This window comes from Podarcis erhardii (genome assembly GCF_964252035.2).
Source record: "Podarcis erhardii genome assembly, chromosome: 3".
NCBI classification, from domain to species: domain Eukaryota; kingdom Metazoa; phylum Chordata; class Lepidosauria; order Squamata; family Lacertidae; genus Podarcis; species Podarcis erhardii.
Genome location: NC_138507.1, coordinates 43,741,606 through 43,757,054, shown reverse-complemented (window position 1 = coordinate 43,757,054; position 15,449 = coordinate 43,741,606). Strand labels below are relative to the sequence as shown.

Genomic DNA, 15,449 nt, shown 5'->3' with positions numbered 1-15,449 from the left:
TTAGGATGTATTTTAATTCATTGCCTGATTTGATGTTAATGTGTTATACATTTGATGTTAGCCACTCTGAGCCCTGTTTTGGTTGGGGAGGGCGGGGTATAAAGAAATAAATAAATATTATTCTAGGAAACTAGGCCTCTTTAATGAAGTTTGGCATCCTTTCTGTTGGGGGTTCATCTAAAGATAACTTCAAGAGTTACTTTACTACGGCTCTCAACAGGTTCCCCCCCTGCCCTCCCCCCCAACTTCCTGCCTCCATTCCTTGTATGATGTGTCACTTCTTTCTGTTTAACAGCGTGAATATGATGAGAACGAGGTAGACCCTTATCATGGAAATCAAGAGAAACAGCCTGAAGCTGAGGCATTGGATCTTCCTCAGGACCTGAACCTAGAGGACGGAGAGAAAGATGATGAGGACAAGGAAGAAGAAGAAGGTATGGCTCACAAGGTGTTCCTTTATCAGCAGATATAAAGAAAAGAAAATACTACGTAGTTGTGGTGCCTCTTGAGTGTCTAGCTATAATTGGGGACTGGGTGGAGGTACAGCGCCTTAATCTGATTCAGACAAGGGTCGTCCCTGTTGTTCGGGGAAAATAAGGATTGATGTCATAATTTTGATCATTTGTGCTTATAACCATTGGAAGTTTGTGAATTAATTGCTGCATCTGATTGTGTTTGCATTGAGGAAGGAATTCAGCCAGTTCCATGTGGTAGGGAGGCTGTTGCCTTTTCCACACAGGTTTGGAGTAGGCTATGATTGTCTTCGAAACTTAGGAAGAATCTTACCAGTTTTGTCCCACCTTCTGAGGTGCCTGGGCCATTTATATCAGTGTTGGTTTCCATAGCTCTCTAGTCTCAAGTATCTGTCATCTTCTGATCCTCTCCTATTCCAATCAGGGGCACACAGTTTGAAAGAGAGATTCTTATATTGTTTAGTGGCCCCTAGGTCAATCTCACGCCTGTATTTGCAGGACTAAAACACTGTACAGTGTGGTAAGATGCACATCAGGGCATAGACCAAGGAGCAGTGGGCTAATTCTGGTTTCATGGGGCATATCTGCCATTTGCCTGTGTGTTTGTATGAATTCTTCATATTTTAGGGTGTTCAGTACCACAAATGTTGATATGTGTATATAACAAATCTTTCACCTATTTCAAATAAGTAGTGTATTGTTTGCATGATTGATACCATATAGAGAGTTGGGCATTGGAAATACATAATATCAGCACTTCCATTACTGCAGTACGTTGACATATTGACAATCTATGCTTGTACCAAGGGAAAGGTTCAAGTTAAATGTACCTTACCTTTTCTTTTTTAAGGATTATCTAGGAATCTTAGTAAATCTTCATCTCTGTTCCTACCTGCCCAGTCGGTAGGAGAAAAAACTGAATTCTGCCTGCCTTCTGAAAGGTGTGTCTTTTGTGTTGCTTTAGGAGAAAATCCTTTTGAGATTGAGGAGAAGACGATGGATGTAGACGAAAAAGAAATTAAGGATTCTGAAGAGACGGGAGAGGATGGTCAGGATCCTGCGCAAGCTGAGAAAGAGTCCTCTGAAGATAAAGGTGAAGGAGAAGATAAAATGGAGGAAGAAGAAACAAAGGATGAGGAAAGCGCAGGGCATCCTGAGGCAAATATGGAGGAAGAAGCAGAGGAGCCAACAGAAGACCTGAGTGAATCTCCTGAGAAAGAGGGAGAAAAGGGCATCCCTGACCAAGGCCTTAATCCTCAGGTTTCGCTTATTCTTTTATTAATAAAAAATAGTAAATGGCCTCCTTGCGTTCCCCTGCAAGGAGGCATGTGAAAAACACATCTTAGTCTCAGCACCTTAGTGTATGTAGAGATAGTATACAGTTTTAAGGCTAAAATTCCAGTAAATGGTAGTAGTAGCGCTGTGGTTTTCTTGGACAGCAAATAGATCTCCTGTAGTACAAAACCATTTCTGGCCCTCCCTCCCATCACACCTGACGAATGCTCATACTGATGTCTTCATCTGAATTGCTTTAGGAAGAGGAGGCTATCGATAACCCTGACAAGGACGAGGAGCTGCCTGATGCTGTTGAGAGAATGGAACATGAAAATTACGGGCAGGCAGGAGAGGAGAACCTGCAGAGCGACACAGCCGTGGAGCTGGCCGGAACTGCTTCTGAAAAGGACCAGGCGAAAGAGGTGAAGCGGGGGAAATCCCACAGTACCTTTTGTATTATGTGGAACATACTTTGCGGCGGGGGGGGGGACTTCTAAAGCACTTAACTTTTAGGGTTGTCTCGCTGCTGCTGATTTTTCCTCTCTGGGTAAATACAATGCTTTGGGGCACACAACTGTCTTCCTGCTCTCTCCCCACCACCAATAAATCTCAGTAGCTGGACTGCTTAAGCCAGAAGCTAATTCTGTATGCTTAAATGGACGTAAGAGATGCTCATATATATGACTGTAACACAGAGAGCCAGCAGCCCCTGTTTTCTGCTGCTTGATTCCCTCAGTTGTTAATCGTGTGCACAAATCGCAGATCCCACTGGGGCAGTCTCATACTAAAGGAGAACAATATATGTGATGGCCGTATGCAAGGAGCAGTCTGTGACCCTAAGTGCAAGCAGAGAGGCAGCATTTGTTGATTCACCCTTCCTTTTGCATCTGCCACGCTACCTTCCCAGGCTCTGGTGTGCAAGAGGTGTCCAAGAGTGCATTGACTCTTCCTGCCACTCAGGCCAGAGTCCTTTGACTAAACTTCATATAGTACACCTATCTCCAGTGGTTCCTCACCCAGGAACAGAGCTACTACCCCCATATCAACTCCCACACTGTTCTGGAAGGTCCCCTGAATCTACAGCACTAATATTGGGGTGCTGGGAACTGCAAGGCATGTGCATTGGGGAGAAGGAAATGGGCAGAAATAGCCTCTCCTCCCTTCTGTTACCTGCTGCTGTCCCCAAGAATTTTTTCCAACCCTGTGGTCGAAGCATATTGATCGTGTTTCACTAACTAGCCTTGGGGTTTTCTGCCGTGTCAGAATTTACACCCAGGCTGCTTCTTAGAAGCTCAGTCGGGTATGCTTCTGTGTTTTGAAGACACTGCATTATTCTCAAATGAGTGTGGAACTGTGTGTTCTACGTTTTAGCAGAAGACTTAACTTTGGTGGTTTGTCTGTCTTTCTTCAGGAACATGGAACTGGAGCTGCTGATGCAGATCAGTCAGAAGGACACGAATCTGAGTTAATGGCACGACTGGCCAGTCAGAAACAGAGCAGGAAAAATACACAGGTCTTTTATTCTTTCATAGATTAAAGAAATTATAAGCTAGCTTTTTTATATGACCTTTTCTGCACCTCCTGGACTAATGCCTGGATCAGAAATTACTCAGCAGCTGTAGTACATCCCAAATGCTCTTAATACATCTTTGGAGAGAGTACATTTAGAAATTCATATTTAAATGCAAATTTTCCCACATTTTTTTAAAAGATGTTTATATTTCCCCCAGTATCAGAGGCTGCTAATGCACTCATGTTTTGCTTGTGGGTTTTAAACAGGCACCTGGCTGTCTGCTGTGAAAACAAAATGCTTACCTAGATAGGATTTTAGTTTGATACTGCAGGTTTGTTCTAGTGGGCAGTGTGATAAGTTACCGAGCTTCTGAGTCTTGACTTTGGTTTTTCCGAACCTCATTGAAATTTCATTGCTGTACTTGCCCATTTTTCAGAGTTTTAAGAGAAAGCCTGGCCAAGCCAACAATGAGCGCTCAACGGGGGATCACAGTCAACAAGTGCACAAGCGGCTGAAAACTGTTGAATCCAGCAGCGAAGCAGAACAGGAGCACGTTCAGCCAGAACGAAACATGGGAGAAGCTGATGCGTTTGAGCACATTAAGCAAGGCAGCGAAGCCTACGATGCACAGACCTATGGTATGCCAGCATTCGCACAGTGATGTCAGAGGGGCAGACAATTTTAAATCCTTTGTACCACTAAACCTCTGCTTACAGGAAAATGAGCACGCATTCTTTATTGAAATAAAAGCAATGAAACATGTTAGATTTGGTTTGCATAACTTAATGCTGGGAAAAATATTTAGATAAGGAATTTTTCAAGGAACTTGCGTTTGCTTCTCTCTTATAGTTTGCTTTGCGTGGCTTCATTTTTAAACTTAATAGGCAGCCATGTTTTATTTCTCCACATTAAATCAGTTGAAGCTTTAAAAACAAACCCCTAAGAAGGTATTTTATAGCGTTCTAGCCTAGGCTGCAGTCCATTATCTCATGGTGACAACACACTTGGGGGTGGGACTATTGCCCAAAGGTTTATTGTACAGTGGTAGGTAGCCTGGTTTAAGATAGCAGCTAAAGTGCTTTAAGTATCTCCTGCAACTGAAGTACCGTACTTTTCTCTCTATAACACGCAGATGTTTTCTCCTAAAAAGTAAGGGGAAATGTCGGTGCATGTTATTGAGCGAATGTGTGGTCCCTGGAGCCGACCCTCCCGAGCGCAGGGGCAAAAATCAGGGAAGAGGGAGCTCCTTGAGAGAGGAAGCTGTTGCTTTCCTGCATTCTGCCTCAGGGTCTTACTGCCCACCCGCTTCTGTTTCGGTTGCTGTTTGCTCAAACGGAACAAAGAGCAGGCAAATCCCCTCCCCCCCAGGCAAGCAGAGGGGAAAGGAAAGGATCGGTCAGTCCTTCCTTCTAATTCCTCTCCGTGCTTATGCAGGTGGGAGAGAGAGGGGGGGGGGGCTGGCTTGGGTGGCTGGGTGGGGGAAAACTTTTGCTTTCCTTGCCTCCCTCCCTTTAAACCCCTCTCCTGCATTCTTAGCCAGCTGCTTCTCTGCACACCCCTCTCGTGCTCCTTGTCCCTTCTGTGTTTTTCCTTCCCTCCCCACTTGAAACGTGGTTACAAAGCATGGATCCTCAGGATCTTTGCATTGGGCCACACCAAATTCACCGTCACATCACATTACATGTCCATGGCTACAGCCTGCACCCAAAAAATCACGCAACCACTGTTGCCTGGGGCTGCAGTGGTGCAAAAACATGGTTACAAAGCATGGATCCACATGGATCCTCAGGATCTTTGCATTGGGTCACCCCAAATTCATCATCAGATCACATAGCATGTCCATGGCTACAGCCTGCACCAAAGAAATCATGCACCCACTGTTGCTGGGGCTGCAGTGCTGCAAAAACGTGGTTACAAAGCATGGATCCACATGGATCCTCGGGATCTTTGCATTGGGTCACCCCAAATTCACCATCACATCACATTACATGTCCATGGCTACAGCCTGCACCCAAAAAATCACGCACCCACTGTTGCCTGGGGCTGCAGTGGTGCAAAAACATGGTTACAAAGCATGGATCCACATGGATCCTCAGGATCTTTGCATTGGGTCACCCCAAATTCACCATCAGATCACATAGCATGTCCATGGCTACAGCCTGCACCAAAAAAATCACGCACCCACTGTTGCCCAGGGATGCAGTGCTGTAAAAACGTGGTTACAAAGGATGGATCCACATGGATCCTCAGGATTTTTGCATTGGGTCACCCCAAATTCACCATCAGATCACATGTCTGTGGCCACAGCATGAGGCACAAAAATGATACATCCACTGTTTCTTCAGAATTTTTTTCCCTTGTTTTCCTCCTCTAAAAACAATGAGCGTGTTATGGTCAGGTGCGTGTTATAGAGCGAAAAATACGGTATCTCTTGCAATTAAATCCCAGCTAAATGCTACTGTGGTGAATCCTACTTGCAGTTTCTAAAACAAAGTATTTTCATGGTTTCTCTCAAATCCACCTGTTTCTTGAAGGATGTGTGCTTAGATTTTATGATTTGTAATGAAACCTCTTTCTGTCTGTCAGTGAGGTGTGTAACTTGCATTTTTCGAGACTGGAGCTAATCAGTTTGTCCTCAGTATGATGAAGTCCGAATCTATTGTACCTGTACATACCATGAGTGTTCTAGCACACATCAAGTGCAGATGTGTGGTAAAATCCACTTTTAACACTGAAAAGGGCAACCAAAGTTCAACACGTTAAGGAAGTATAACCCAGGAGATTGTGGTTCCCATAAATTATTCATTCATCTCATCTCATTCACCTAGGTCCTAGGTCATAGCAAGGTGGTAGGAGGCAGAGCTATGAATGGGGAAATCCTCAGTTTGCCTTTGCTATGACCTCACTAAGAGGCTTTAGGCACAATTCTCTCTCCCCCATCCCTCCCTTCTCCCCCTTAGCAATATGGGAATTGTGACATTGACCCTACCTGGAGGTTTTAAAGAGTGTAAGATAATGCAGGTGAAGTACTTTGAACCTTCCCAAACGCTATGTAAATTGCAATATTTATTTCACACTCTGAAATGTTGTTTCCCCCACCCCCCTTTCAAGTGCTTCAGGTGTCAAGTTAAAACTTTATAGATATTGATGACTGTTAGTTTGGTGATAGGGGAGAGCAGCACAGAGTTGCAAGATTTTGGTTTGATTTTGGCTATGTTTCCACCAGATGTAGCTAGTGAAGAACAACAGAAAACAACCATGCCTGTCACTGAAGACAATGAAGAACCAGTTTCTGAAGATGTAGCTATGGAAACAGAAGCTCAGAAAGATGAGGATCTTAGAACGGTAGAGGTGGAGAAACTGAATCCAGAATTAAAGGCACCTAGTGCTGCTAAATCTGGTAAATTGCCAGCTCATTATCTTTAAAAGAATTCTATTCTTCGGGAATAATTTCTTCGTTTCAATTGAAAACAGTCCTGTAGTGCCTTTGGGGCATACTATTTGCTCCCTGGCTCTGACTCATCCACCCTGCCCCTACTGCTCACATGTTACGGGGAGCCAGAGTCTCCTACAAGGAGCCTGCTGTGCCATACATGATTTTAATCCTGTTACCATGCATGGGGAGTTTATGCATCTGCGGCAGGCTCTCCACTTCAGATGTTACTCCCAGGAGTGGCAGAGCCAGCAAGAGCAGCCTCTGTCTTCCCCTCACACCACTGTAACCAAGTGAAGGGCCAGTACCTGAAAAGAGTTACTATTATGTATTGAATTTATATACCGCCCTATACCCGGAGATTAGTAGTATGATTGCTAATGGCCCTGAAAATGTGTGAAGCAAGCATGTCATTTATTCAACGATAGGACCCGAAGAAGTCGAATTGGACGGTCAAGCCCTCAATTCTGAAGAAGACGAAGAGCGTGGAACAGAAAAATCGCCACCAGAAGTAAAGCCGGACAGAGACAAAAACTCTACCATACATACTGCCCATCAGTTCTTGAGGGATACCTCCATCCAGGTAAACTACCAATTGTGCTATTAAATAAATAGGATGTGTTGCTTGATGTGAATCTCTCCAGGATACAGTGCTATTGTAATTTTAGTTTATCACCAAATTAGTTTCTTGCTCTGAATCAATATTTAGGTTCCACTGAGGAACTACCTCCATATACATATGGTAGAGACTGGGATAGGGAGATCACATGACTGTGAGATACTAGAGAAGGGAAGGTATACATCTGATCTACATTACTTAAGCAGATTTCCCCCTACATCAAAGTAGATGGCTTTTTTTAAATGACAAGTTGAATCTCGGATCTTGTGGCCTCAAAATGCATGTGTAAGTGAGCTGCCTGTAGGTGGGACTGTCTATAATTGAGTCAACACTCTCAGCTTTGACAACACGGATTACTTATTTGGAGGGCTGGAAATCCTTGAGTTTGGGGGCACCATTCTCTCTGCAGAGATTCAGCTCTGGTAGCTTTGCATGCGCACAATCTGATCCAACTCAGTATATTCATGCAGCAACTTGCATCTGCATGGAGATTTCCCTCAATGGATGGGGGAAATTTAGAAAATACCAGTCATGGAGATATTTGCAGCTGGATGTTTTCCTCCAGACCCCTAGCATACAAGGAGATATATCAGATTTGGGCTTGGTCATGGGGTTCAGAGATGAGATTAGTACAGCAATATGCTGTATGCACATAAATTTTCCCCAGGAGTAGAAAAGTAAATTTAGAATTTCTCCTTAATTGTTGCTATCCAGTGGTCCAGAACACTAAAAGGTCTCCTAAAAAAATAAGGGATGTGTTGTTGTTGTTTTTTTAAAAAAGTTTGCTTTTGGAGGTAGGTATGTATGTATGTCGGGACACGGGTGGTGCTGTGGGTTAAACCACAGAGCCTAGGACTTGCTGATCAGAAGGTCGGCGGTTCGAATCCCCGCAACGGGGTGAGCTCCTGTTGCTCGGTCCCTGCTCCTGCCAACCTAGCTGTTCGAAAGCACGTCAAAGGTAGATAAATAGGTACTGCTCCAACGGGAAGGTAAACGGCATTTCCATGCACTGCTCTGGTTCGCCAGAAGCGGCTTAGTCATGCTGGCCACATGACCCGGAAGTTGTACGCCAGCTCCCTCGGCCAATAAAGTGAGATGAGCGCCACAACCCCAGTCGGTCACGACTGGACCTAATGGTCAGGGGTCTCTTTACCTTACATGTATGTATGTATGTATGTATGTGGCAAGTATGTCATTCTAAAATACCTGTCCATATTGTTTGATTCAAATTTCAATTTGTTTTTTTAAGTGCATTGTTAAGGATCCTGAAGAGCTAAGACGAGAACTAGAGAAGCAACTGGAAATTTGGCAGAGTGGAAACGCTGCTGAGGTTAGTGAAATGTTCAGCCAAGCAATATACATTTGCATAATTCTTTTGGAAAGCTTTTTATTGAATATAAATGGAATATTAACACATTATTTCCAAAGCCATGTTAAATGTTGGGTTCTGGTACAGCTTAATCATTACAGAGCAAGGAGCAGAATTGTAGATACTGATAATCTGCTGCAATACATGGACGGCAATTATACACATAAAGACGCTTAGCAGTTGATCAATTTATACCACAGAATGCTAAGACAAAGCTATACTCGAAAGTTCTAGCAAGAATTATTTAAAAAAGCATTGCTATAAAAGTATTTGCAACTGATATATCCTGAATTATTTACGTTTTGTACTTGGGAAAGAGATCTATGTATAAAAAGGTTAATGCTCTGGGCTTTCAACTTTACTAATAAAAATTCTGTGGGTTTTTTTTTATCTTAATGTTGCAGGAAAAGGCAGCAGCAGAGATGTGGCAGAGATACCTTCTCCTCACTGCACCACTTTCACAGCAGCTCTGTGAGCAGCTGAGACTCATACTGGAGCCAACTCAGGCAGCCAAACTGAAGTAAGTTGGGTCACTGTAAAAATAAAAGCAGAGCCCCCTATATACATCGCGATTTGGCACCCAAGCCGTCTTTCCAGCTACAACTGCTTTAGCATATTGTTACTATAGGATGTATCATTCACTTCCCACTGGAGTCAATGGCAAGAAATCAAAGTGATTCTAGACTGTTGCATTATGTGTGCTGTATAAATGTGTTTGTTAAGTCATTCATTTTACAAAGTACTTTGAAAGTTAAAGCGCTGTAGGTTTTCATTTGACACAGGCCACTATTTCCAGAGGTGTAGCCATATTCGTCTGTTGCAAAAACAAGACCGTTGTATCACTTTAAAAACTTAACACATTTATTATAGTAAAAGCTTTTTGTGGACAAAAGTCCACTTCATCAGAGGTACATGTGTGTAGTTTGCATGTATGCATGAAGAAAAGTATGTAGTAGGTATGGGGACCCAGTGTTCAAATGTCGTTGGACTACAACTCCCATTATGTCTGACCATTGGCCATGCTGCCTGAGGCTGATGGGAGTTGTAGTCCAACCATGTCTGGCAGGCTACCATCCCTCATTGATATGGTTTGACCTGGACATTTCTCCGGATCAAACTGTATCATGAACAAAAGAGCTCCTTTCATTCACAGGGATGGCTGGTTTCCAGTGTTGGAGGAAAGAGGAAAGGAGCATATTTTTGCCAATTTCTCCTGCATCTGCCCATGCTGCTTCTCCTGCTGCTCTGGGGCGTCATTCAACCTCCTAGAGCAGCTTTGGAGAGGGTGGAGGAGGAAAATCACCTCCCTGCCTTCCAACACAAGTGGATTTCCATGCAGGTTTAGTAGCAAGTTCCAGATTAAAGATTCCGGAGAAGCTTATTTCCCCCCCTGAAAGGAAACATGTCCAGCCCTTGTAGGCATTGCCTGCTGAAATCTCAGAGGGGAAATTTGGTGCCTTTGACCCACCCATGTGAAACCGAAATAAATTATGCAAAATAAGAAGCAATATGCAAATAGGCCTGGCTCCTCTAAATATCAGGACAGTTACATAGGTGTGCAAGTAATGAATCTTGATGCCCAAAAAAGCTGTCTTATTTTTGGCTATTCATTATCTACCAGTTCATGTAAAATACTTTCTCTGAAATGAATATCCCGCCAAGTTGTTTTTTCCTCCCCCAGCAACTGTGTTACTGTTAATATTGTGCCTTTTCTTCTTAACTACCAGAGGTGATTATCGAACAGGAAAAAGGCTGAACATGCGCAAAGTAATTCCATATGTTGCAAGCCAGTTCCGAAAAGATAAAATTTGGTTACGGAGGACCAAGCCCAGCAAAAGGCAGTATCAGATCTGCTTGGCCCTTGATGACTCTGCCAGTATGGTAGACAACCATTCTAAGCAGGTAAAACAGAAATTGTGAAGAAGCCAACTTAAAAGTCTTATATGAATGAATTCAGCATTCATCTTTCACGCATCAGACTTGCAGTTAACTATACAGGAGGCATTTCCCCACCTCATTGCTGTTCTTCTTCCTTCTCTTTCGTCAGCATGGCTGCTACTGTTTGCTTCCCTCTGTCTGCCACCATGGGGTTAACACCAGATGCTCATTCAACAAGCTCAGGGATAGCGACAGGGATATAGGGGGGTAATCATATGGCTGTGATGGATGAGCATGCATTTCTTTCCCTGCAGCAGGGGGTTTAGCAATGGGGAAAGTTTCACCTAGGGGGGAAAGTTACAAGCAAGTGCAGATTGCATTGCAGGGGTATATCATTCCATTTTCTAATTCCTTTGCTTCTCTGATAGTATCACATATCACAGTGCATTTTCGGTCCATAACAAATGCATGAAGCAGTTTTAGAATTTTGCAGTTCGTTAACTTCTGTGGTGAATTCTATGCACTTCGCGTAGATATACAACAGACTCAAACTTTTATTTGTTTTCTATAGCTTGCTTATGAATCCCTGGCAGTGATTGGAAATGCTTTGTCTCTCTTAGAAGTGGGACAAATTGCTGTGTGCAGGTAAGGCTATTTTAAAGCCAGAGTTGTCGTCATAGAAATCTTTTTACTCCTGCTCACTGCACTGTTTTAAAACGTTTCATTTTATTTCAGTTTTGGAGAGACTGTTCAGCTGCTACACCCATTCCACGAACAATTCAGTGACCAGTCGGGAACGAGAATACTCCAGCTGTGCAAATTTGAACAAAAGAAAACTAAAATAGCTCAGGTATCTCTCATCTTGGATGAGTGGGGCTGCCTTTTTTTCTTTAAAAGTTCCTAATGTTGTATTTAAATAACTATTGTGCCAGGCTAAGGGTGTTCTTAGGTTAGTTCTTTTACTTTCCTGTCCAGTTTGTCCTTAGAATGTTACAAGAAGAAAATGGTCTTGTCTCTGCACTAGCCTGGTATATTGCTTGTAACAAAAAAGAATGGTGCAGTCTTGTGTTTACTGCAGCCTCTTCAAAACAGCCAAGGAAATAATGTGGCTGCTGTAATAATTTTAAGTCTATTTTGAGTTCACAACCTTAGGCTGCAGTTCTCAACTTGCATTCCCATTCATTTCTGTAGAACAATTGTCTTAGAAAAGAAATTGTTAGCTCACAGCTGATGCACATATATTCTCTCGCTTATCTACAGTTCCTAGAATCCTCAACAAATATGTTTGCTGCAGCACAGCAGTTCTCTCAAAGCATTAATCCAGGTGAGTTCCCCCCTCCTTTTTTGTATACAAACAAGTTAGGCATGGTAGTCGAAATAGTTCTTCATTGGATTTATCAGGAGCGTGGCTCCCTTGGCAGAATGCTGAATACACAAACGGCAATTGTTAGTAAATAAGGCTGAAATCCTAGCCCAACGTATGTGGGGAGTAAGCTCCATTATTGGGTAGGACTTGCTTGTGACAATACATGATTGGGCTAGCTTTGTGAGCTCTTCTCAGATTAATATTTTAATTATTGTTTCTTCTTTGTTGGTACTACTACTGGACAGTGGGGATATTTCTTCCTGCTGCTTTTAAAACATTCATAAGCATTGATTGTCTTACTTTAAATTTCGTGTCCCAATTTTGGGAAGCAAAGCTTTCACATCCCATTCAGGGATGTATTTTATATATAAAACTATGTTCTTGGGGCTGGCTTTCATGTCCGCTTGTATGTTAAAGTAATAGAAAATGTTAGTAAGACTGAATATGTACCCTTTTTCTAGTTTTGTTTGCTAAAACTGAAAACATGCCTTTCTCAATAGAAACTGCTCAGCTACTCCTAATAGTGTCAGATGGAAGAGGTCTTTTTCTCGAAGGCAAAGAACGTGTCACAGCAGCTGTTCAGTCTGTTCAGAATGCAAATATCTTCGTCATTTTTGTAGTGTTGGACAACCCTAATTCACGGGTGAGTAAATGAACCATCAGATAATTGTACCACTTTTAACTGGATGGAAAAATCACCTTGGTTGGGTTTAAAATAGGTCCAAACTTTATTAAACTTTATTAAACTGGTCAAGCTTCCTGCCAACCATAGATTTGGGAGCTGAGGTTTCATACTATTAGGAAAAATCTACTTTCATCTGCACTTATTTCTGGTTCTTGCCTTCAACATTCGTTTTGCTAATAAGAAAATTTGCCTAATGTTTACAAACTTCCAGAGTTAATTGCTGACTACCTTTCCTGCAAAATAGTTTTTTTGATACTTAAATCCAGCTTCTTCTGCCTCTCACCTTGGTGAGGAAAGCGACAAGTCCCTTTCCATTGGAGGTCCAGCTCAGGTTATTCTCAGCCTGACTTTGCAGGTTCTAGATCAAGGAACAAAGTTCTGCGAGCATCTTTGTCTTGACATTCCCTGCCACAATACTGGCATTTAGTATTCCTACTGTGCTAAGTTTATTTCCAATCACAGGCAGCAATTTGTGCATGGAGACTATGCTATAAAAAAACCACATGGAGTAGTAAAAAAAGGTATAAGTAGTGTATGGTGACAGCCCTGAAATCAGCACTAATATTCTCTCCCTTGGTGACATCCTGCTTTAGTCTTCAGTAACTATTGTTAGGATTGTCTGCAAAGACTACAATCCACTCATTTGAAAACAGAATGAATCGACTCTTTCAGGAGATTGGTGAGAGATGAGGTCTGAGGGAGGCAACTTTTTTCATTGATCCCAGCTGCATAATGCTACTTGTGTAGTCCTGTATCTGATATTGTCATTTTAATTCACAGGATTCCATCTTGGACATTAAAGTACCTGTGTTCAAAGGCCCTGGGGAATTGCCAGAAATCAGGTCATACATGGAGGAATTTCCCTTTCCTTTCTACATCATTCTGAGAGATGTGAATGCCCTCCCAGAGACCCTCAGTGACGCACTGAGGCAGTGGTTTGAACTGGTGACTGGTTCAGACAACGTGTAGAATTTGGCATGTCATGGGAACATATAGTTGGCAGTTAATGGCAAAGGTCATCAGCAAATTTGAGTTGCTGTTCAGACGGGCCAGAAATTACACACTAACATAACATGCATTTTCCCCCTTAACAGTGCAGGAGACTATGCAAACCGTGATGAACTAAAATACTGTTCACTTTCTTGCCTATATCTGAAAGCAGTGGAAAACCATCTCCTGTATTTTTTACTCTTTGTATAATTTATTCTTACTTCTGTATCACTAAGAAATAAGTGGCTCCCAAGACTATTTTCTATAGTAGTAAGAAACTAGTTTCCTTCTGAGAGGAAGTTGCAACTAGAATGATTAACCATAATTAAAGAATACTTGTCTGTTTTGGGTCACATGTGTGAGTGGGACCCTGTGTTTGGAGGAAGGGTTGAATTTTACACAACCAAAAAAAACCACAACAACCACAAATCCTACTTGAATACTTGAAACTGTCGCTGAACAGTTGCTGGTTTTATGATAATGCTGGAAGAGTAGTTTTTTTAGAGAAAGACTCCGTGTTATCATTTTACACTGTGAACTTTGCCCTCTGTTCAAGGGAAATAGTGATAAACACATTTTAGTATCCTGAAAGCATGCCCAAGGCTCTTTCTGTCGTCTCCTATTCCCTGCCCCCCCCACCTTTTTTCATTGCAAAAGCTATGCATCAGTCATGATTACTAATAAACAATGTTTTGCTGTTTGTAATTGTGGTGTCCATTATTTGTTGGAATATTAAGATTCTATATTAAGAATCTTGGGAACTTAATAGAATTGGTCTTGAGTGGGCCTGACCTTCCTGCGCTGCTGTGACCTCAGGTCTGCTTCCTCCCCACCACTTCCAGGAAAAGCACTCATCACATGATGTGTGCTTTGCTTGCACATCCCATAAAAGAAACATGTTCACCATCAGATGCAGATTTCTCCAGCTTCTTTCCAGAATGGACAAAGATGGGTCCATTGATCGATCACAAGGCCTCTTGGAATTTGCCCTTCTCTCTCTACAGAAGATAAAGAAGGAATTCAGTACCAGGGAAACAATAATAGAAGACCTAAAAAGAAAAAAGCCAACCATTGTTGATATGCATTTGTCAAAGAGCTCCATGCATTTGTCTCCAGCTCCAGGGAAACGAAGCTGGACAAGAGCTTGGGCTGATGACGTTATCCTGAAAGACGCACTTAAGGCCTTCTTGGAGAAAATAATTTTGAAAGCTACATGGATGACCCGGAGCCCTTTGTTTTGCTCTGTTCAGAGGGCAAATCCAAGCCTGATTTCTATGTTTTGACAGTTAATTTTGTCACCATAGTTTTCTCTGTAAACAACTGTCACATTGAGGGGTGACTTAAGTTATCCCCTTTGGATAACCACACAGAATATTTAATGTTTAAGGACGAGTCTTCAGGCACATTCACTTAGAATTTAAGCATTACAGGGAAAAAATACATGAGATTAATAGCATAAGAAGCTTGATAAAATGCTGGCATTGCAAGCCAAATATTGATTGTTGATGCAGAACTGAGAAACCCTAATTAGATAATAGAATCAGCAGTGCTAAAATTGGGCAGCAAGGGAAAGTTCATATGAAACGTCCAAAGTGAAAGGAGTGAAAGATGCTCAAATGATGTGATATTTATGCCCAATTTTTCCTTTGGATTAGTCCCTCCCCCTCAACCTTCCTCGATTTATCAAAGAAAAACAAAGTTGTAGGAAAGGAGTTGATAAATCATGCCCCAAATTCATACTTAGCAACTTCTGCATTAATTTTGATTAAATAATTTACTATCAGCAAATACAAATAACTGCTATTTTTTTTAAATAAAAGTTTTGAATAGAAGTTACATAGCACTATT

The 15,449-nt window shown here is 42.1% G+C and overlaps 1 protein-coding gene across 1 annotated transcript in view; it reads left to right on the top strand.

The window, feature by feature from the left end:
- Positions 1 to 14,306, top strand: part of MDN1 (midasin AAA ATPase 1) — a 94,196-nt gene extending 79,890 nt beyond the window's left edge. Inside the window, exons 88-102 of the mRNA XM_081857568.1 lie at positions 296 to 434; positions 1,438 to 1,733; positions 2,009 to 2,170; positions 3,160 to 3,261; positions 3,698 to 3,899; positions 6,488 to 6,661; positions 7,123 to 7,277; positions 8,563 to 8,643; positions 9,087 to 9,202; positions 10,410 to 10,584; positions 11,132 to 11,205; positions 11,296 to 11,410; positions 11,821 to 11,884; positions 12,427 to 12,569; positions 13,392 to 14,306. Of these exons, the coding sequence (XP_081713694.1) occupies positions 296 to 434; positions 1,438 to 1,733; positions 2,009 to 2,170; positions 3,160 to 3,261; positions 3,698 to 3,899; positions 6,488 to 6,661; positions 7,123 to 7,277; positions 8,563 to 8,643; positions 9,087 to 9,202; positions 10,410 to 10,584; positions 11,132 to 11,205; positions 11,296 to 11,410; positions 11,821 to 11,884; positions 12,427 to 12,569; positions 13,392 to 13,580 (2,187 nt within the window). The 3' untranslated portion in view covers positions 13,581 to 14,306. The remainder of the gene's footprint in view (positions 1 to 295; positions 435 to 1,437; positions 1,734 to 2,008; positions 2,171 to 3,159; positions 3,262 to 3,697; positions 3,900 to 6,487; positions 6,662 to 7,122; positions 7,278 to 8,562; positions 8,644 to 9,086; positions 9,203 to 10,409; positions 10,585 to 11,131; positions 11,206 to 11,295; positions 11,411 to 11,820; positions 11,885 to 12,426; positions 12,570 to 13,391) is intronic.
- Positions 14,307 to 15,449: the final 1,143 nt, after the last annotated feature.